Source organism: Dermacentor andersoni, chromosome 1 (genome assembly GCF_023375885.2).
Source record: "Dermacentor andersoni chromosome 1, qqDerAnde1_hic_scaffold, whole genome shotgun sequence".
Taxonomy (NCBI): domain Eukaryota; kingdom Metazoa; phylum Arthropoda; class Arachnida; order Ixodida; family Ixodidae; genus Dermacentor; species Dermacentor andersoni.
In genome coordinates, this window is record NC_092814.1 from 372,180,550 (window position 1) to 372,202,193 (window position 21,644).

The 21,644-nt window shown below is 44.0% G+C and overlaps 1 protein-coding gene across 1 annotated transcript in view; it reads left to right on the forward strand.

Annotated features, from left to right (window-relative positions):
* Positions 1-937: 937 nt before the first annotated feature.
* The window catches only part of LOC140219850 (uncharacterized), a 31,650-nt gene continuing 10,943 nt past the window's right edge, over positions 938-21,644 (forward strand). Inside the window, exons 1-4 of the mRNA XM_072289854.1 lie at positions 938-1,183; positions 2,643-2,732; positions 14,563-14,755; positions 16,158-16,240. Coding sequence (XP_072145955.1) covers positions 938-1,183; positions 2,643-2,732; positions 14,563-14,755; positions 16,158-16,240 — 612 coding nt within the window. The remainder of the gene's footprint in view (positions 1,184-2,642; positions 2,733-14,562; positions 14,756-16,157; positions 16,241-21,644) is intronic.

A 21,644-nucleotide genomic window follows, 5' to 3' on the forward strand; every position in this document is an offset into this window, starting at 1 on the left:
TATGCAGTTTCGAAGGGCGTGGAATGGCTCCACTGGAGCGGCATTACCTTGGTGAGCGTGGCATTATCATTAAATGGAGCTGTAACTTATGCACTTTCTTAGTGAGCTCCAGATCAGTAGCTGCACATTATACATACTCTCAAAACTAGGACGCTGTTTCGACGGACTCAAACTGAAGCTATTAAAGCCTGGCCAATCGGCAGACCCTACAAGTCAATTCTTCATAAATCGATGCTGTGCCTTCCTCTGGTTTTGTGCCTGTCGCGCCTCAGAATAAAGAACTCGTGCTGAGCTACACTCCAGCCAGTAATGTTCACCTTCTGTGTGCGGCGCAATCCTCTTCCAGGGTAAAAGTGGAACAGCACATCACTCCTAAGCATAAAATAGTCTCATGGAAATGCAGCAACTGCAACGCCCTTCAATATCGTACCTCCCAGTCGCCATCTGCCCACTACCCAAATGGCGTAAGAAGTCTAGGACTTCGCAGCCGTCTGCCTAAGGGAACCGTACTGGAGTTCCGAGAAATCAAAACAGAGGCGCTTCATTAAATTCAGAGAAGAGAGCTCATCTAAACATAGGAAACAAGCGTACCGATGTAGCAGACGGTGATCGTTGGATGGGTCTTATGGGCAGTGTTTGAAGAGCCTCTCCAGAGATGGAAGATCGGCACGCGTGGCCGGAACGGTAGATACGCGTGGTTGTCGTGGCAAGATCATAGATGGGCACACAGTTTAAATTTGCCGGGGCGCTCTGCGGCGGACGTGGCATCCCTGAGGTGGACGGCAGAGTTTCTAGCAACTGGGTCAGACATTTTGGAAGTAGTCGTGCTGATGCTGTTGGCCGCGCCGGGAGTGCGACAAAGGATACGCACCTTCCTGCGAAGGCCTGTGAGGACATAGGCTCACTTCATGTTAAAACAGTGGACCTCTAACTTCCGATGTCTTCCTCCTCAAGTGGGGAGTTGCCGTCCCCGACCACTGGGCCTGGGCCTTTGGCACCTATAAGAGGCCTTGTCTCTAGGCCATCGCCCCCTGGCGGCAATGCCGGTGTGCGCCAGATTGTGCCGTGGAAATTGCAGGTCGCGACATGGGTCTCCCTGGACCTGCCCAGGGATCTCTTACTGCGGAATCTTTCGAGACCACTGAGGGGAGTGATATTGGCCGGTCCCGCCGGCTGGTTTGGGGTAGGTCCGCTGCACTGGTCTCGCCTACTCTGGCCGTAGGGGGTTTAGATGAGCGCCTAGCTCAGCCGAGTGCGCCTGCTCCCCGCCCCTCGGCCTCAAAGCCGGCCGAATCGATGGTCCCGGAAAGGTGTCAGAGGGGGGAGGTGACGAATGATATATTGATCCACAAAGAAGGCTTATGGCGGAGACCTGCACATACTTCGTGCAGGTTGCACTCTTTAGTGGATGAATGCAGCTTTGAGACGCGGTCCCACGCAATGTAAAGTATACTAGAAACATAACATTGCTAATTACACTAAAGAAACTCCGAGTGACTATGGGTTCGCTCAGCTGCCAATGCTGCCCGCTAGTAACGGCGCCAGTACGAGAACAAACTGAACTAGACAGGGAGAACGCTCACTGTAGAAGGTCGGCGGCAGCACCCACTGCCAGCTCATACTGCCGGTGCCCGGCTGCGAAAATGCTTATACTGGCTGAGGCCGAGCTTACCCTTCCACCTGCAAAGTGCTACCGAAATCAGAAGTTTGCTGCTTCTATTTATCGGTCACGAGCACTGGATGCTATAAACGGGCTCCGTAAGAGTGACACTTGCAGAGAGCTCTTGGCTAGGGAGTCTGAATTACCCGAGGAAGAGAATAACTGTCCTTGACGCATATGAGATGACAGATTTGAAAATCCAGATCACGTGTCAGTTACCTCAATGAGTCTCGAGGATATCAGACAGAACTTTCCTGAATACATTAAAAAAAATTAAATTATGGGGTTTTACGTGCCAAAACCACTTTCTGATTATGAGGCACGCCGTAGTGGAGGACTCCGGAAATTTCGACCACCTGGGGTTCTTTAACGTGCACCTAAATCTAAGTACACGGGTGTTTTCGCATTTCGCCCCCATCGAAATGCGGCCGCCGTGGCCGGGATTCCTGAATACTTTCTAAAATGTCCTGGTCTGGCAGAGAATGCCACCAATACTCCTATAACTATGACTGATTTGACCCATATCCATAAATATTTTGTGCTTAAGATCAGCAAATCAAAAGGCAGTAGCCGCATACGCCTCACTCGTAACTCAAATGTGAAGTCTAGATAATTAAAGAGACGTCAGTACAAAGAACATCAAAGGTTGTACAACCTAGGCGTGAAAGTCCTCCTTGAGGACCTAATATGTGAGCAGCCGCAGCTCGGCAATATTGAAGTTACAGTTTTTAGAAAAAACTGGTTATTTACACCAACTATAATGTAATGCAGGTTTACCTGCCCTAACGGTTCTCTTTATTTTGTCTTGTGCTGACTGGCGCAGCATGGCCTTAGTTGCCTTTGTGCCACTAAACTCAAACTAACTAACTAACAGATATACATAACATTTGGATAAATCCTAGATGATGAATCTATTTCTGTAGATCATGTTGGTGTACAGCCTCACTCCCTACCACGTTACGCAAACCTGTTCTCCCAACAGATTCAGGCACTCATGAAGAACGCCTCGGCACTGGGTCCGGATGGTCTTACCGTTCGGGAGATGCGAAAGATACCCAGTGCCGTTTGGATGGTAATGATTAATAATTTCTTTAACTTCATCGGGCAAGCGCCGGAACTTCCCGCCCTCCCGAACAGTCTTCATCCCGTAGAGCAGCGATGCGGCTACCGCGACCAAGTTCTGGCCCATAGCAATTTCCTCTGCCCTTGCTCGCAGCTTTTTATAGAGTAATTCTTTAGAGGTTTCAGGAATTCTATTCAACAAACACGAAAGTGGTTTCTCGCCTGACAGGGCTGCGCAGTCAAATCTCATACTATTACAAAGCATAATGAAACATGCAAAAAAATTGCATAGACCGCTCTTTGCACCCCATTTTGACCTATGCAAGGCACTTAATTAAATAAGCCAGAATGCCCTTTTTACGGCTCTGGAAGAGAGCGGCTACCACAGTGCCTGCACCCAAAATATTCGCGACCTCTACAGCAGTCACGCAACCACATACATGTGTAGAGGCAAATCCGATGACATTGAATATACGTACAGAGGGGGATGAAAAAGAAATGGTTACAAAGGGTCACCTTGTTTAACTTGACAATGGACCCCTTGCTCCACGGGCTCAACCCACCTGGGTTCTGTTGCTCGATAAATGGCCAAGTGATCGCCCCTATGGCCTACGCAGATCTTTCGTTTCTCCCATCATCGTATGAACTGTGCAGAAGCTGTAGGTTGCACAGACTCACTTTAAAAATATTGTGTTGGCCGTAAACACCCTAAAAACTCAATATGTTGGTTGGTGGTTCGACTTCCACAGACTGAAATCGAAATGGCTTGACTACCCTTACGAAAATGGGTGTTGAATTTCCATTGTCGATTTTTGTACTATAATTGAGTCAAGTCAAATTACATGGAATTTCAACACCAGTTGACTCACTACAACGAGAGTTCAACGGAATTTCCGTTGTGCACTGTCAATGATTTTTCCGTTGAATGCGTTCCCATTGATTTCTCGTTGTATTTTCACGTTGCAATTATACCGGTACCACATGTTCACTTTCAATCGTGATCTTGCTCCATTAGGATCAATAATACGCGCATCGCGTTCGAGCCTCTTTATCGCGATCTTAGGCTGACGATCATTTGTTTGATACGTGGGTAACACTGTCTCGATGCTTAGCCAAAGGTTAGTGTGGATCCAAGCACTATAAGTAGCATTGAATTTTTTGAGGACGGTTGTTTACATACGGAAGACTACTGAAATCATAAATATAGAAATGAAACAGAAAACTGAGAGAATGAAGGAATAGCATATTATTACACAAGTCAACAATTAAGAGCGACTCATAATGAGAAGCAAGAATATGTCAAGAACAGTTGCATACAAACAGCTGACGATAACGGCCCTATACTCACAATGACAAACGAAATACTTTCCTTAAAAAGAAGTTTTATATTGAAATTTTTACAGCACATTAGAAAAATTTGACAAATGCCTTGGACCTGCAACACCTGAAACTCCATCCAAGGATCGCTTAAGTGGACAGTGTTATCAGCTATCACTGTCGATAGCAATCAAGAAATGTGATTCGTATCAGGCTTGATTGCAATCAAAAGTGACTTTGCGACACCAGTATTAGATGGAATGACAAAAGCCAGGCAATTTTCATAATTGTGGCTGTTTGGGCATGTTGCTCGACATGTTGACAAGCTGAGCAGAGAAAACAAAGAATGAGATGAGTGCTCGTTTGTCATCTGGTTTCTTTTCTTAATATTCCAGGTGTGAATTAGGATAAAGTACAGGCAGACTGCAACAAGGCAAAGGCAGCTATCTGCGAATTACTGACACTACGTGAACTGTCGTGATTATTGCCCGAGGATCAGCTAGGTCACACTCGTGACAGTATGAGTATGTATCCTATCCTAAAGGGAGCCAGGATAGCCGTCTCCTACAATATGAAAGAAAATACAGCTCTCGCTCTATTGTACTGCTTGTTTTTATTACACGTATGTGTCTACATGCAGATTTACAAGCAGCCAGCCTGTATTGATACAAGTACAATGCTGTTTAATGACATTTTTTAGCATGCTGCAAGTGCACATTTCAATTACCTTATTTCACTCAGTGATTGTTGAATAAGAAACTTGTTTTTGTTTTCAGAGGAAAAAGCTCATTCGAAATATGTCACACCGTTAGGGCTGAAAGTAGACTGACTTGTAAGACTAATATATGACCCAATAGACCTATATTTTGCAAGTTCAATCTAGCTTGCAAATGAAGACTGCTGTTAGTTGCACAGTGTTGCTGCACTTATTTTCAGATTTGTAGATGTGGATCAGCAAATGAGAAACTGAAACATTGTATGTTTTGTGTCACCCCATGATTCCAATGTATTACATTACTTGTGATAATATGAGGGGCCACTCGTGAAGCTGTATGCTAAGCCCCCAAGCAATGGTCACTCAAGGAACCAGTCATAAAATGCTCTTTATTATTTACAGGCATCACAAAACAGTGTACAAAAGCATACTATACATGAAATACATGAATACATGAAAAAATCTATCACTTTTTGCTCACAGCACACATCATACTAAAGCACAAAAATGTGGCACGACATCACGCACATAACTTAAAAGCAAACATGGTTAAATAGGATGCGCTTAATGCAAAAGAGCCCATAAAGCCTTCCAACTGAACTCTGTTGAAAGGTAAACAGTTTCCATGGTGTTGGAATATCAAAACGCAGCTGCAGTAGTCATTTTGTAAAAAGTGATGAAATTGACTGTAAATGCCTGTGAGCAACTTCCAGGCAGTTAATGGCTAAAGCAAGTCTAAAGCCCTGTCACGGCATCTCATATTAGTTACTCATGTTTTAATAGTTTAAGGAAAATGTTACTTCGCCATGCCATTTGGACAACTATCACTCACTTATCTCAAACAAAACACTACGCATACATCTCATCTTGAACTAGTGCTCTATGTTTTATGACAAGGGCACAAGGTAGAAATACCGTATTTATTCGAATCTAGGCCGACAGGTCTCTTCAAATAATCATATACCAAACTCTAGGGTTAGCTTAGATTTGTAGTTTTAAAAAAATGCGCCGGTTTTTATTTGAAATTTATAAAATGATGCACAGCTAGTGCTACCTAGAAAAGTCAGTACTACAGCCGCTACCGGCCATGCCAGTAGCGAGCTGAACTATACAAGCGACATCGCCATTTTGACCTGTGTCGTGGACCTGGTTCTTTATTCTGTGGTAGCGGCGTGCAGCATGGCATTATCGTAATGACACTAAAAAGGCGATGCTACTATAGTGCTGCTTTCAAATGAAAAGTTGTGCTAGCCGCAGAGGCACCATCAAATGTTTAAGCCGGGCGGGACTTCGGCATCAATGAGAAAAACGTCCGTCGTTGGAGGGGGCAAAGGGAGACGTTTTTTTGCCTGCGCCATAACGAGGGTGGCATTTACTGCTTGACTATAGTGCAGTGTTTGAAGATGACAGCAATAAGAATGACAGCAACCAGGCTAGCAGCGATGATAACGTAGAATGAGCTGGGCATGGTCATCATTCACTAAATTCTGTTTTCATTTTGTGAGCACTGTCCTCGCTTTTTTATTCGGCCTACATTCGAGGTAGGTTTTTTTCTTTTCCTGGCTTCGGACTTCCAGAAGTCGGCTTCGAATCATAGCCAGCCTAGATTCAAGTATATATGGTAGTTAGAAGCCTTACAAGCTAAGCTTGAAAGAGACAATGGTGCATCCATTGTAATTTCTCATCATGCACATCCTCTAAAGTGAAGTTTTCTGCAAACAATGACACCATACATATCGAACTGCTGTATTGCAAGTTAGCAAGGGACTATTTGGTACAGCACACAGTTAACCATTATGTTCACCTGCAGCTTTTCACAATGGGCAATAGTCCACTTCTAGCTGATGCAGTCATTATTAGCACACAACTGTCACAAAATCACTTTTACAGCTACTCTATGTACCAGCTTGTAGGTCAGCTTTCATGAAAGGGAGAAAATGCTGTGGAATGATACAGATATGGCTAGTGGGATGCAGCTACAGTTGTGCCTCAAACAAGATGCAGCAAAGAAGTTGAGAGATAATGGACAACAACCAAAATGCAGTCAGTTTTGTTAACAGTAGCCCTTTTTGAAGACATCTTTTGGGGATATACTTTTTAGAAGATGCTATGCTGACCACAAGATTCTTTCACATTTGCCAAAAAAGTATTTCACGACCCCTTTATGACTTGCTTTAGACTTCTGGTTTCTCTTTCTTCCTCATTCATATTGAACTTCCTCCAAGGCACACACTAGTGTTTCATAAAGGGCTTAGGGCTTTAGCACAGCTATTTCTGCACAAAAAATGTGCGTGCATGAATTTGTTATTCTTTGAAACACAGGTGCCTTAGGAAAAGCACATAGCAGCTCCCGAAGTGTGGCTCTCACTAAAATGTCAAAAGCAGAACATGCTGGTAAGATTACAGACACACAGCCTCCGACCATGGCAGAATAGCTAACAGTGTGCACTATTTAAAAAGAAAGTCGTTGACTGTGCCAATTAAAAATGTCCAATTATATACTGTACTAAACCCGAAAAGTAACTGGTTTTATTCTAGAGCAAGGCCGCATGACTCAAAACTTGCAAGGACAAAACCAACTTCTCTCGGAGCCACACAACTGCTCTTCAGTGAAAAACACTACACATCATGCTTGCAAAAGAGCAGTTGCATGTTTAATGTCACGACACTTCCTGCTATTCTCAGGAAATTTTATGTGACATTAATCGGTAAATACAGAAGGCTGCTCTTGTTTAGAGAGATTGAACAATATATCTGCTAACTGACGTATGTGCTCTCACAGAGATGAACTTAGGCCATTTTCTTTTTACAATATTAAATGTGTGGCTGCTTGTGCAGCTCTAGCTGGCAAGAAAGGGCGCAAAAGAGATGGTCACTATATTTCTAATCTTCAAACTAAGTGAGACGCCGTTGAAACTATACATGGATGTCTGCAAACTCTGAGGAAGAAAGCCATTCTCATTCAAGTTTTCCAATATATGGACCAAAGCCTTCAACCTTTCACTGTTACAATGGATGATAAGTGGCTATGTCTTACATTTTAATCCTGACAGGTCAGGTTACAATCATGTCAATAGCCTTGGCCACTTAATATACAGCTCACTGAAGTGTGTAGAGGGGGACATTATTTATATTGGCCTAGCACAAAGCCTTGAGTGATGTTTGCACCAATATTACTACATTAAAATAACCTTTGTTTGAAGGTTAACCCTGATGTGGTGATGTGTGAGCAATTATTCGGAAAGACCGAAAAGAAAGCACATGTTGAATTATGGATGCTGTCAATAGTCTCGGCGCTGGTAGTTTGAGCACCACTTCGGATGATTGCATGCCTTCCTTATGCATTCCCAAAAAAGATTCAACACTCCCACATATTTATTTTTAATTCATTGGCTCTGCCAGTGGTTTGTAACACATATTATGCCAAGAGACAAAAGTATCATTTTTTTCATCATATGGCTTTGTTCTAATTGTGGCACCAGTACAACATGAAGTCTGAACTTAGGTGTGGGTTGCTAAAAATCTGTTCATGGACTCTGGGCGACCTGAGGGCCATATGTTGGGCAGCTATGTTCTAGAACAAAATATATACAGTCCAACTCGGCTATATTGAACTTGCAAAAAAATGCCTATGAGTTCGATATAAACATGCTAAAGAATTGGATGTCATAAAAGCACATAACATTTATAAAATCACTTTACTGAAGAAACTAGCTTAGCTTTGCATAAAATAGTTCTGCATTTTCTTCTGCTTGGGCAATTTCGCTACCTGCGACGCATGCACTTCGCCACATTGTCTAAAGAGTCGGATCAGCTAAGGCCGCAACCTTGCGCATTCGCGCAGAAGCACCGGACTAGTGCGAGTGCACCAATCACCTCGGAGGATGTAGGCAAAGGACCATCGTTGCTTTCCCCATTGTGCCCATTTTCACTTGTGCTCGGTACAATGTCGGCAATGTAGTCTTCATCTTTGGGCGGCTCTCCCGTGGTCGCGACACCATCATCTGCACTCACAAACTCGTCGACTGTTGATTCATCAACGGCTTCTGGAAATACTGACACCTCGCTCGAAACTTCGGCGACATTGGCAACAGCTTCATCGCACTCATCAGTATTCAGTCATTAACGGGCACGCGGAAGCCATTCTGAAGCGATTTCGGATGAACCACTTGTACACAGCCGTGTGTACGCGTCGGGTGCCACGGGCACCGGGTCGCGAGTTTGTGCGCTTTAGCCCTAATCTCCCCCTTATTCTTCAAGATCGTGCCGAGAGTGCTCCTCAGAATCTTGCACGCTGTGGGGACATTCGACCTCTCACCGCGGTCGACCCGGTTTATGATTTCAAGCTTCACGGTGAAAGGCAAATTATGCCACTTCATCACGGCAACACTGCGGGAGAAGGCCTACAAGGCACAAACATGATGCACCAGAAAAGTAGCGAGGCAACTCGCACTTGCGCCATCTTGCACGACGAGGGCGCAAGAGCCTCTCATTAGCTGTCCGAACAAGCGCTGCGGGCAAGCCAAGATCATTTTTTGTAGAGGGGGTGTCGACGGCTCGCCCCACGCTGCGCGGTCACAGTAGAGAGTGGTTGGTTGGAGCTGCGCCACTGGGAGGAAAGCCAACTTCTGGAGGCACTTTTGCGCCGCTTGTCCTTCGACATATCGCTAGCCACTGCAATTTTTGTTCGATGTATGCATAACTTTTTTATATATGCTTATTTTAACTATACCGTGTTGTGAAATTTTTCGATATACAGAATAATTCAATGTAAACGGGTTCGATATACCCGGGTTCGACTGTATACAGTACAACATTTTGGTTTAGCTTTTCCAAGCTTATGATCTTTCAGTTTGACACCCTGCTACAAACTTACACAGATTCTAGAACCAAGTTTTCATGCATTGAACACAAGTAAACAGACTGTTTATCATTTAAGACAATGCACTTCTTCAGGATTCTTGCGCTCATGACACAACGTTCCATAGCAGGAACCACCTCCACAAAATGCAGAAATTTGACTTCAGAAAGATTTGTTAACAATTCTGATTTCATTCTGAAAACCTCCATACACACTTGCACGTCATGGCTATTTCCACTTGTTGAGCAGTTACGTCTTAAAAAAAATTTCAATATTGCGACCAAAAATACCGTTAGCTTCTGCATAAGAGTTATTTCTCTTAGACTTATCAAGACGAGCTGTGCAGAACGTAAATGGCCCGACCATCATTTTCTGAAATTCTGTTCTGTCCTCTTTCTCAACCCCTTTGCCTATGAGCAGTACAGAACCTACAGAGCAAACATTTTTCCGTAGGGAGTAGCCTTTCATAAGAGTCTTAAAAGAAGACCCTAAAGTGTGATGGATGTTTTCCACACATCTTGACGCTCAAAGCTTTGAGAGAGCTTGCAAAATCGCAAACTTGTTGGCAATCTGAAACTGCGGATATCTCGTGCCATTGACATATCGTCCAAGTGTACCATTCATAGATTCAAATGGAAAAAGGGAGTAACCCCACAAAGGACCCCAGTTTATGGCACTGTCGACAACATGCACAAGGAGGTGAGCATTATATGTCATGTACTCGATACCGTACAATTCTTGGTATTCAAGCAGAAATTTTTTCATCTCTCTCCTAATTGTGGCAAGCTGCTGGACGCAGATGCAAGGGCCAAGAAGGTAATGCATGATCTCAACAAATTTCAACCAATGATTGTAATGTCTCTCTGGAATGCGGCCTTTTAATACAACTGGGGAATAAAACAGCAGCCAATTCCTCCAATCGGCAGCCTTCCATTCCTTTATGTCCTTTAAGGACCTAGGCAGCCTCGAGTGCTCCCATGTGGGGGTGAGGCTCAAAAGTCTGCATCAGCAAGATGTCGGTGTAGATGAAATCGGCGGCACTGTGTGGACTTCAGCCACATAAACATTGTTGCCCGAACAAAACCAGAACAAACGGCATGCATGTAGTCCACTACAAAGCCCTCACCAAACGAAAAATGTGAAAGAAGTGTCAGCACACTTGCTCCTTTGATGCCACAACTAGGGGCCTGCATAGCCTTGGCCTTACGAGCATGGTGCAAAAATGACTCATGCGTTCTGAGCTTGTTTGTAGAAGCACTTGGCGGATATACACGACAAAACCAATTTCCTTTTGGAACAACCTGCCCAGAGTCCTCACACCATGCACAACCATAAGCACCGTTGAACTGTGTCATGCTAGTTAGTTCACATCTGGCAACACTATCTACTGTACAGGGGCCAGGAAATGCCTTTGACGTGTGCAATGTACCACTGCTGTCCCTCCAAACAACTCCAGTGGATGATAGTTCATTCATTGTTTTCACAAACGGTATTAAAAAGGTGTTCATTGATGGTTTCCCTGTGCCAAACCACAGCCCAGCCAACAAAAGAGTCTGCACACGTTCTTTGTATGGAAGTTCATTAACCATCAAAAGAAGAAGCCACATGCTCGCATTAGAGCTTTCAAAGAGGGGCACACCATCAGTATTAAATGTCAGTGTAACGTCATTTGATGTCACAGGCAACTTGTTGTACTGATAGCTTTTAGTGATGTCGCACACATCAAAGGAAGTGCCTGTTCTACTGCACTGCAGCTTTCCTGACTCTAGCACATCTTGAATTTGGCCCTGCAGGTCCATTACAAGAAAAAATGACGAGCTTTTTAGTAAGCTGCCACTTGCATGGTTCACACTGCACTGACTGCAGACCACATCATTTCCTGGTAATTCTGGTAGTTCACCAATATACGCAGAGCACACACTACAGTAGAAGTGCTTAGCATACTGTTTTTCGGCTCCAGCAAAGTGTCGAAAAAAAAGTATACTTTGATGATGGGTATGCGACACCTTTTGGCAAGTGAGCACTAAGAAGCTGGAGTAGGCTCTCGATGGCTTCTTTTGAGCAGCCATGGCGCAAGCTGTGGGCCATGACCATGAGGAGGCTTTCAGCTTTCGTAAGCTTTGCTCCAAAGAATAGGTCTTCATCCTAAGCAGAGAGGAATGGTAATAAACATTGGTTGTGTTAGAAAAAGTACAACAGTACATACATTTGTAGATGCCTGTTTTGTTGCCTACACAAAAATTTGGACAGAAAATCCTGCCATGACAAGGGCTTCATGAGTAATTTTCTGGCACAGGCTTTATACTGGCTAACCTGTTACTTAACCTGGCAACCAACTTTAATGCACCATTTTAAGCTACCCCTTTTACACTGCGACCTGCCTCAATATAATACAGATGCCAACTCTGCATGGTGAACACCAGATGTCCACCAAGGAAACCTCTTTAAAGTAGTCATGGTACTTGCAGCACAGTGAGACCAAGCGGTCTTGCCATGAAATGTGTGCTTTGGGACAGCAGATATTTTTAACATGTACTTTTGGAGCACTATTCATCATCATCAGGCTGGCTATGCCCACTGCACGGCAAAGGCCTCTCCCATACTTCTCCAACTACCCCGGTCATGTACTAATTGTGGCCATGTTGTCCCTGCAAACGTCTTAATGTCATCCGCCCACCTAACTTTCTGCCGCCCCCTACTACGCTTCCCTTCCCTTGGAATCCAGTCCGTAACCCTTAATGACTATCGGTTATCTTCCCTCCTCATTACATGTCCGGCCCATGCCCATTTCTTTTTCTTGATTTCAACTAAGATGTTATTTACCCGCGTTTGTTCCCTCACCCAATCTGCTCTTCTCTCATCCCTTAATGTTACACCTATCATTCTTCTTTCCATAGCTCGTTGCGTCGTCCTCAATTTAAGTAGAACCCTTTTCGTAAGCCTCCAGGTTTCTGCCCCGTACGTGAGTACTGGTAAGACACAGCTGTTATAAACTTTTCTCTTGAGGGATAATGGCAACCTGCTGTTCATGATCTGAGAATGCCTGCCAAACGCACCCCAGCCCATTCTTATTCGTCTGATTATTTCAGTCTCATGATCTGGGTCCGCAGCCACTACCTGTCCTAAATAGATGTATTCCCTTACCACTTCCAGTGCCTCACTACCTATCGTAATCTGCTATTCTCTTCTGAGACTCTTAAACATTAGTTTAGTTTTCTGCAGATTAATTTTTAGACCCACCCTTGTATTTTGCCTGTCCAGGTCAGTGAGCATGCATTGCAATTGGTCCCCTGAGTTACTAAGCAAGGCAATATCATCAGCGAATCGCAAGTTACTAAGGTATTCTCCAATAACTCTTATCCCCAATTTTTCCCAATCCAGCAACTATTAGCACTATTAAGTTACAATAAATGTTCAAGGAAGATTTCTGAACTTCATTTGCAAATGACACAAAAAAGCAGGCTTTGGCCAGAACACGACAAAATTATACCGGTGTCACACGTACACTTCTGATCGCAATGAGGACCGTTCCGGATCGAAATTTTCCACTGCGATTGGCTCTCTCGCGCATTTTGTGCAAAGGAGCCAATCAAGACCGAGAAATTCGATCTGAATCGGGCTTGATCGCGATCAAAACGCACACACACGCACATTATTTCTGTATATATACTACAACAGGCGCCAAGATAACCCCTGAACACTGAAGGAAAACCCTAAGAAATTTCATCGGCACATTACTTGTTCTGAAGCTCTATTCCTACCTCAGCTCCACTTTACCAGCACCTAGTTTTGTCGCGCAGCATATCGACAAAACTGCGTTTACATCAGTAATATGAATTTAACAGCGTGGTTTTGTCCTTAATTGAGAGACTTAACTGCTGCGAGCAATGATCGCATCGGTACGCTCCCCACTTCATTATATTTTAACAGCGAACACTAACGCAATAGAAGTCTAATTCCATCACATTAATATTTTCACTATATCACTAGGTCACTACGCTGCAGAAGCTTCAGGAGATAACCTGAGATGTTACAGCAGCAAAATAATATCTGGAAATGACGCCTGCCACCACAACGCTTACCAAGTCATCCTTACAGCCTCTCGGAAAATGCTGCTCGCCGTGGTCCGGATACACATCAGCGCGATCAGCGTCACATTCCGAATCGCTGCTCTCAGAGGACGAGGCCGACGAGGTTTCACGCGTGCTTTCCGATGGATGGCGGCAGTCTTCAATTGAAGCATCAGTTGAAGGGAACGGTTCGATGTGGCCTTCGTCAGCGTCAGCTTCGCTTTCACTTGTAGAACCTAGTGCACTGTCCAACGCGGCAGACGAAGCACCAAGTGATGAACGTTTCTGAAACCTATGTTTTGAGCGTATGGGAACGTCGATGGACGGGTCCCACAAGTACTTTCCGAATTGTCTTTTCGGCGGCAATTTTCGCGAACGGCACAGCACCTACGGGGCCTTCACGATTACCATACGACAAAATATAGAGCGCAACACAGAGTAAAACAGCGAACGGCGAATGCGGAAACGGGGCAGTACAGCTTGCAGAAGCGACTTCCACGTGTACTGCGCGTACCTGCTCGCTAGAATTTCTAAAGCGTTGCCAGCCGGCCACCTGTCTCGACGCTCAACGACTCAACATTGTAACGTTAGATCAGTGCATCAAAGAGTTAAGTCTGGGAAACAAATTTTATAGTATTATGCAATAGTATGTCACTCACAGGGCTGTAAACATTTATTAAAGTTTTGTTTCAGGTTTTTGTCATGAGTTACTTTTTATCATTTTCTGCCAAACTTAGTCATCTCTAAGAAATGAGCAGGGGACACTGATAACATCTCTTTTGTTTGCATTTTTTTTGTCGCCATTTTGCACGTATTTTTCTTAATCGTCTCCCGGACTCTCCACGTGCGTTTGTTGCTGCGACAGCTGGAGTGAAAGATCTCCCACGTCCTTGTTAAGTGGGTTGACGATCAGAAGTGGGACGTGTATCCCGTGAATGCTTTGGCGGACGCGGATGTGGCCTGTCGTCTGCTATCACAGCAAGGGTCGATTAAACAGTTAAGAGGAAGCGTCCAACGCGTGAGTTGGAAAGAAGGAGCGCCACCGGCCTCGGCTGTACTTCTTGCCTTCGGTGAGTACATCTCGTGTTTTTTAGGGCTGTACCAACTTAAGGCCTGCTAGATTCATCCACGTTGCACGGAACTTGTCACGGAAAAGTTTATGTGCTGTACAGGTTGCCGGTGTAGCGTGCTGCACGTACCATCGGTCGATCGCTAAGATACGGGGAAAAAAGAACGTAGCGAATATGATCGACACGACCAGTTTCTGTGCTAGACCTTGATATTTTTCAGACGTATGCCCGAGCAACGCGATGTAACACAGCCTAGCCATAAATTCGTGCTAGCTTGCCCGGCTATCAGTCATTCTGCTCGATATTTCGGCAAGGCTACCGCGACTTCTGCCACACCAGTCAGAAATTCGCCGATATTTCAACGTCGCATAACATTCTTTCATTTGAGTTAATTTGTGCTCTCTTAATGATTATGCTCCCTTAGACAGTTGTTGCTTATGGTAAGAACATGCAAATTGCGCATTACCACATAGACTCCTTCGCACTGACACACACACAGAAAAAGTTGACATTAGGTAGTCTTTGAAAGACATCAATATGACGATCGAGCTTCGCGACGTGTCTGGCATATATTTCCCGCTGATGAAGACCGGAAGAAAATGTACTAATCAGCTATATTAGGCCTAAAGAACGCCTTTTAGGTAAAATAAGAAAATTTCTTAGACGTCAATTTTATTTAAACATCTCTGCGAAACTGCCGCAACACGACATTGATTCTGATTGCCTCGGTAGGCATGGCAACAGCTCCAGAGCAACGAAAACACTCGCATACGTGCATGCACTCACGCATACACACACCAAACAAGGGACCCCCTCTGTGCGATAGGGAGGGAAGGAAAGGTGGTTGTCCTTTTTTGGCATTTGTTGCGAGTGCATGCATGCATGCATTTTTGTGTGTGTGTGTGTGTGTGCTCTAGAGCGGTTACCAAAACTTTATGAAAGTGTGGTTAAGTAATTTTCTTTTTTTAGCTCATTTGATAACATGGAAATACTATTGTTAGCACAGGTGCCTTTAACAACAAACACTTGGTTGCGCTATTGTTGAAAGATATTGGTTATTTTTTTTTTATCTGAGTGGCATTTCGTTGGGCAGCTAATATCTACATGCATTTATGAAATACTTCTTTAAATAATCATATCATAAGAAGCCGACGAACAGACAGCATAAGGGAAATTACTTGTACTTATTGAATGAATTAAACAAATGATAAATTATTGGAAATGAAAGTGGATGAAGAATCACCTGGTTGCATATGGGATACAAACCCACAACCTTGCATTACGTATGCAATCCTCTTACCAAATGGTCTCTTTGTTTGTTGGCTTCTTGTGATATGACTAATAAAAATTGGGCATCTCGGTTTCCTTCTTCAAATAATGGCATCTACCATTTCTTTAACAGGGAGCCCATCACAACTGGAAAAAAAGAGAGCACGTCTCGTGTCGGAGGCTACTGCAGCATTACCTGATGTGCCAACAGAAAATGTGCGTATGCCATCTGGTTAAGTTTCATAGACCATTTTGTATGAATCAGAACAAAAAGATGAAAATTGGTGCACCTTATTGAACATAGATAGGCTCGAAAGTGTGTTTGAGCAACCCATTGCACATGAAAAGCGCTTGTGTACACAAACTAAAAATAATGGACATCTCTTTCTCATGTGCTGAAGAGTCCCCTTAACAGCAAAGAGTGTGTCTAGGCTCTCTCTAAGCTGCAACGGTCTGAGATTCCAGTTTCTAGTAGTGCTTGTAAACATCAGTCAAGCTTCATCCGGCTAAACTGGGGGGTAGTGAATTCAGCATAGAAAACTGGTTATCTGGATTTATAAAATACAGAACATTCAGTTATCTGGTTGAAATAACTGGTTAGGCAGATATTTGAACACATTTGTTATTGTGAACAGTTTATTCCAAAAAGTGTGTTGTCAAAGTTCGGCAATTCATAATCTATAACATTCAATGTTTATTAGATGACCCAAAATGGGACTGTAAATGTTTCATTTATGCTTTGTGTGTTCCTTGGTACTTCAAGGGTAGTTACAAGTTTGTTTTTTTTTTCGACAGTGACATCTACATCTTAACACCCATTCAGTGTGCCATAAAGCTTTACTAACTTGCTGAAGAAGCTTGTAGGGCATAGTCAAAACAGCTTAGAAAATTAAAAAAAAAAACTTTAAGGATCTCTTGGATGTTTCTGGTTAACCATTGAGCCCCCAAAGTTGTCCTCAAGTTTGTCGGTGGCTTACTGTAGTAATGCTGTGGAGATATCCGAGAATCATTGCAGCAGTAGTGACATACCTTAATGTGTCACTCTTCAGTAAGCCCTGCAATATGCTCAGGCCTAAATAATCTTACTACACTGTAGAGCCATTTTTCTCATCCACAGCATTAACATGCTGCTGCCACACTGTAAGGCATTCATACCTCGGGCTGCATCTTTCCTTTGCTTTGCCATTGCTTAACAGGTAGATGGTCGTGCATTTATTAAAAAGAATTTATATATGTTACATTAATTTGTTTATTTATTTACAATACCTCAAAGGCCCCAGTGAAGGGTTTTTACATGAGGGGTGGGCTATGTACAAATGCGTTAAGTGTTATACAATTTTTCGATCGCTTTCTTGAAGTCAGTGCTACTGGACAGGAGCGCAACATCGGAGGGAAGGTCATTGCGGTCTTGCTATGTTTGGACAAACAATGAAGAAAGGCGCGCAGTAGTTCGAGCGGATGGTGGGTATACAGCTGTTTCATGATTGGTGCGATCTGAATGACGATGGGTTGGCTTGATGGCAGGAGTACAGGGTGACGTGTGATAAAACTTGAACAATAGGCACAGATGTGCAATTCTGTGGCGTGCTGAAAAACTTCCAAGGTTTGCACGAGATTTTAGTTCGGTGACGCTAGAATGATACGAGTATTCTGAGAAGATGAATCGGGCTGCACGGTTCTGTACAGATTGTGGCATTTTATTAAGGTAACATTGGTGAAGGTCCCAAACAGCGCATGTGTATTCAAATTTTGGTCTGATAGGCGAGATGTCGGACAGAAGGACATGCTAGATAAAGGTTATGACATAAACAACCAAGAACGTGGTTAGCTTCATTAGTAATGTGCGTTATGTGAAGGCACCATGTTAAATCTGACAACAAATTAACACCTAGGTACATGTAGGCACTTACACATGAAATCGCGGAGTTATAGATCAGATAATTCGGTGGTGGGTAATATTGCTGGCAATGAAAAGAGCAGTGATGTTTTATTTGTGTTTAGTGACATAGGAGCCACTTGTCGCAACAGATTTCGATCCGATGAAGGTCAGACTGAAGTGAGTGAATGTCAGACAGGTTGTTTACGTGATGATATAGTGCGCAGTTGTCTGCGAGAAGTCTGATGTTAGAAGAAATATTACTCATTAAATCGTTGATATATATTAGGAGTAATGGTGGGCCTAGGACTGTGCCTCGAGGCACGCCTGAGATGACAGGACAGTAGGCAGAAGACTGATTATTGGCATGCACAAATTGCTGGCAGTTAGTTGGGAAGTCACAAATCCATTCAAAAACAAAAGAATCAAAGTTAACGCATGAAAGTTTTAGAAACAGGCGTTTATGAGGAACTCTATGAAATGCTTTCTCGAAGTCTAAAAAAAATGATATATATATATATATATATATATATATATATATATATATATATATATATATATATATATATATATTGTGACGAAGAAGATCGGCCGGCTGAAAAGCCCCATTGCCATCGCGTGGCTCGTACCCTGTTCGCTCGCTGGCTGCGCCCTACCTGCTGTCGCCGCGTTGGTCGCTGCTTCTCTACGACCCGAATAAACCCCCTTTACAATTGGTGGAGGTGCTGGTGGTGGAGGTGTATATATATATATATATATATATATATATATATATATATACACGCACACACAAACACAGGTTGTTCCACATAACTTGAGGCAAAGTTTTAACAATGAAAGGTTTTTGGACGCGAGTTGAACCGAATGCATAATGTTGGCACTGGCCTAGAGATACTCAGGCTATTTAATTTCCCCATAGCTAACGGATTAGTTATGTTTAATTCGGGCTTGTTTCATGACCATGTCGCACTTCAGCGGCAGGGACCGATCACGCATTTCAGCGACGTACGCCGCAAGCTTAGCCTACAGCTCCGGAAAGTGTCCAGACTTCGGCACGTGGGAAATTCCTCACTTGCCATCACAGGTGAAAATTTCCCTTCGCTGCAGTCGCTACTCTTGCACCACCCATTCAGAAAGATCGAACTTGAGGCTCGCTGCGCAGCGATTTGTTTCTTCAGCGTAAAGGATGGCAGCCCTCTTGAACGCTGCTGTGAACGAGTGCCAAATGATTAGTGGGCCTGGAGCACTCGTGATGACTGAGGAGCATAGAAGTAGTACGTAGCCGGCAGTCAAATGGAACGCGTCAAACCAATGCCTTTCGTCAAACTATAGAGAAAGCTAAGTGCAACAGGGAAAGAGAAACCCGCGAGCGGTGTCTGCTCTTCCATGAACTACCAATACTTCCCGCAAGCGCCGCCGTTCTGAGAGTGCCGCCGCGAATGTTACAGCGGCGCTTCCATCAACTATCGACACACCCCATGAGCGTTGTGTCAATGCCTTCTTTACTAGATGCCTGCCGCATTGTCCGGTAAACTCAGTTCCGTGTCCTCTCCCTTTTCTCGTCTCCGCGAAAAGGCAACGAACGCCTCTCATGGCGAATGCCTGCAATTTAGATCAGGTGCTGCGGCCTCCGAGATTACCATGGCATCTGTCACCATCTCGAAGGCCCGCGATAACGCTCACTAACAGACGCCTGCGCATATAACGCGCCGGTGGAAGCATTCAGCTACCGCTGCCACATCCGCTGGAAGTTAAAAAGGCAAGGAGCGCCGCCTCATGGAATTTATGCTCAGCTAAGGGAACCGCCGCTACAATGGGAGAGCGAGCAACGTGGAGGGCATCTAGTAAAGGAGGCATTGGTTGTGTGCACTGTAAAACTCAAAAATGTTGCCAAATTCTTCCGAAAAGCGAACAAACACGTGGGATAGCGAAAAGCTACAGGTAGGGCCATAGAGCAAACATAAAATTGTAACTACGTTGTAGCTCCCATTCGTCTCGCTTTTTTGGCGGTGCCATGTTTTGGTTTCGATTGTAAATCGAACCCCCCACTTCAGATTTTCAAATTAAAAAAAAAAGTGGTCGACTTACAATCGTGTAAATACGGTACTCTCCACACTGAATTTCACACTCCAGCTTCAGCATCCACACTACGAACACTTCTATGTGGGTCTGAAGAAAACTTTGACAGAATAACTTTCTCTGTATCCTCACCCAGGATTTCTTCATAAAAGTCCCAGTCTGTCTCAGCGTTTCATATGCACGCACAATCGTCATTGAGCACGGACGCTTACCTGGATGCCAGTATTGAAATAACTCAGCTGCGCGCCTTCTATGTCCACTTGGCGCACCTAGAACCAAAATTATATCCGCTCTTTTCTCATTGGAGTAAGCCATATCTGCTGCTCAACATTGGTCACAGCCAAATAGCATTGCTGTCGAGAACACGCAGGGATACAGGCGCCTGAGTAGCACCGGATATATTGAAGTTCACTGGAATTGGTTCAAACGAGATACATAAGGTATGATCTACATCCGGTAAACTGGAACAGCCTGCGGGCGCACTCTTAGGGACTGACGAGCCGTTCACAGTGCACAAGTGAAGCCAGACGCGGCCATCCAATACTGCGACCACGAAGCAATGTGCGGTGTGCGAGATCAAAAAAGAACGTCTGGTAGACAGTAAGTGTGAGAAGGAGAGCAGACGGGGCCAGTGTGAAAAGAGTCGGCATATGAAGAAGACATGCATAATCTTCCTTGAATATAGACAAGGCTTTATTACCATTAGTTTTGTCCTCGTGTGATTTATCCGCTGTTATTCCAGCCCTAAGGTTTAAAGTTGTGGTATCATCATTCAATTTGAAGACTACTACAAGGCCATTTGTGTGCAAAGGCAAAATTGTAGCAGCTGTCATCACCTTCCTTCGTTCCCACGCATTTCGCCATTTCCTTCTTTCAAGTAGGATCAAAATGCTGCTTTCGTCTTTTCTTTTTTGTGGCCTTAGATGCTTTATTGCTTCGGCAGCATGCATTTGCACAATCCTGCGATAAGAGCCGCATTACCAGATACCTACACCAGGCATAACGCCCTGTTGCGGGCCAGTCTCGCTGCAGCCGACCTTGTTCATCCATTGCTCACTTGAGAGCAGCATAATAACTGTGCACAAGTGCCCCGTCACATGGTATTTTTTCATATTTCGCGGGCTTTCATTGGAACTTATTGAGAGGTTTCTCAAGGTGCTCTACAACTTTGCATATCACACTTGGGGTCTGCAGCCAATACTTAAAAAGTTGATTAATTAAACATAACTAATCTGTTAGTTCAGGAGAAAATTAAACATAGCCTGAGTAAGTCTAGGCCAGTGCCAACATTATGCATTCGGTTAAACTCGCGTCCAGAGTGCCTTTCATATTTAAAACTTTGACTCAAGTTATGTGGGACAGCCTGTGTATATTGTACAGAAGGGAGATTGAAAGGTTAGATGACATAGCTGGCTGTTCTTTACACTATTACCAAAAAAGATGTTTGTAAATTTAAAAAACTAATCCTCATTTATGACTGGTTGCGAATAAGCTCATTATGTAAGCTAGGTTGATACTTAACCAGACTTATTTAGTCAAGACAAGCACGGGCCGGTGTTTGTAGCAATGCCTTTTCCCATGGAGGAAAGAAACAAAATAGAAGAGGCCTTGACGTCACATTTTTGAAGCCGGAAATGCAGCCATGTTGGTGTGCCATCTCCCTTT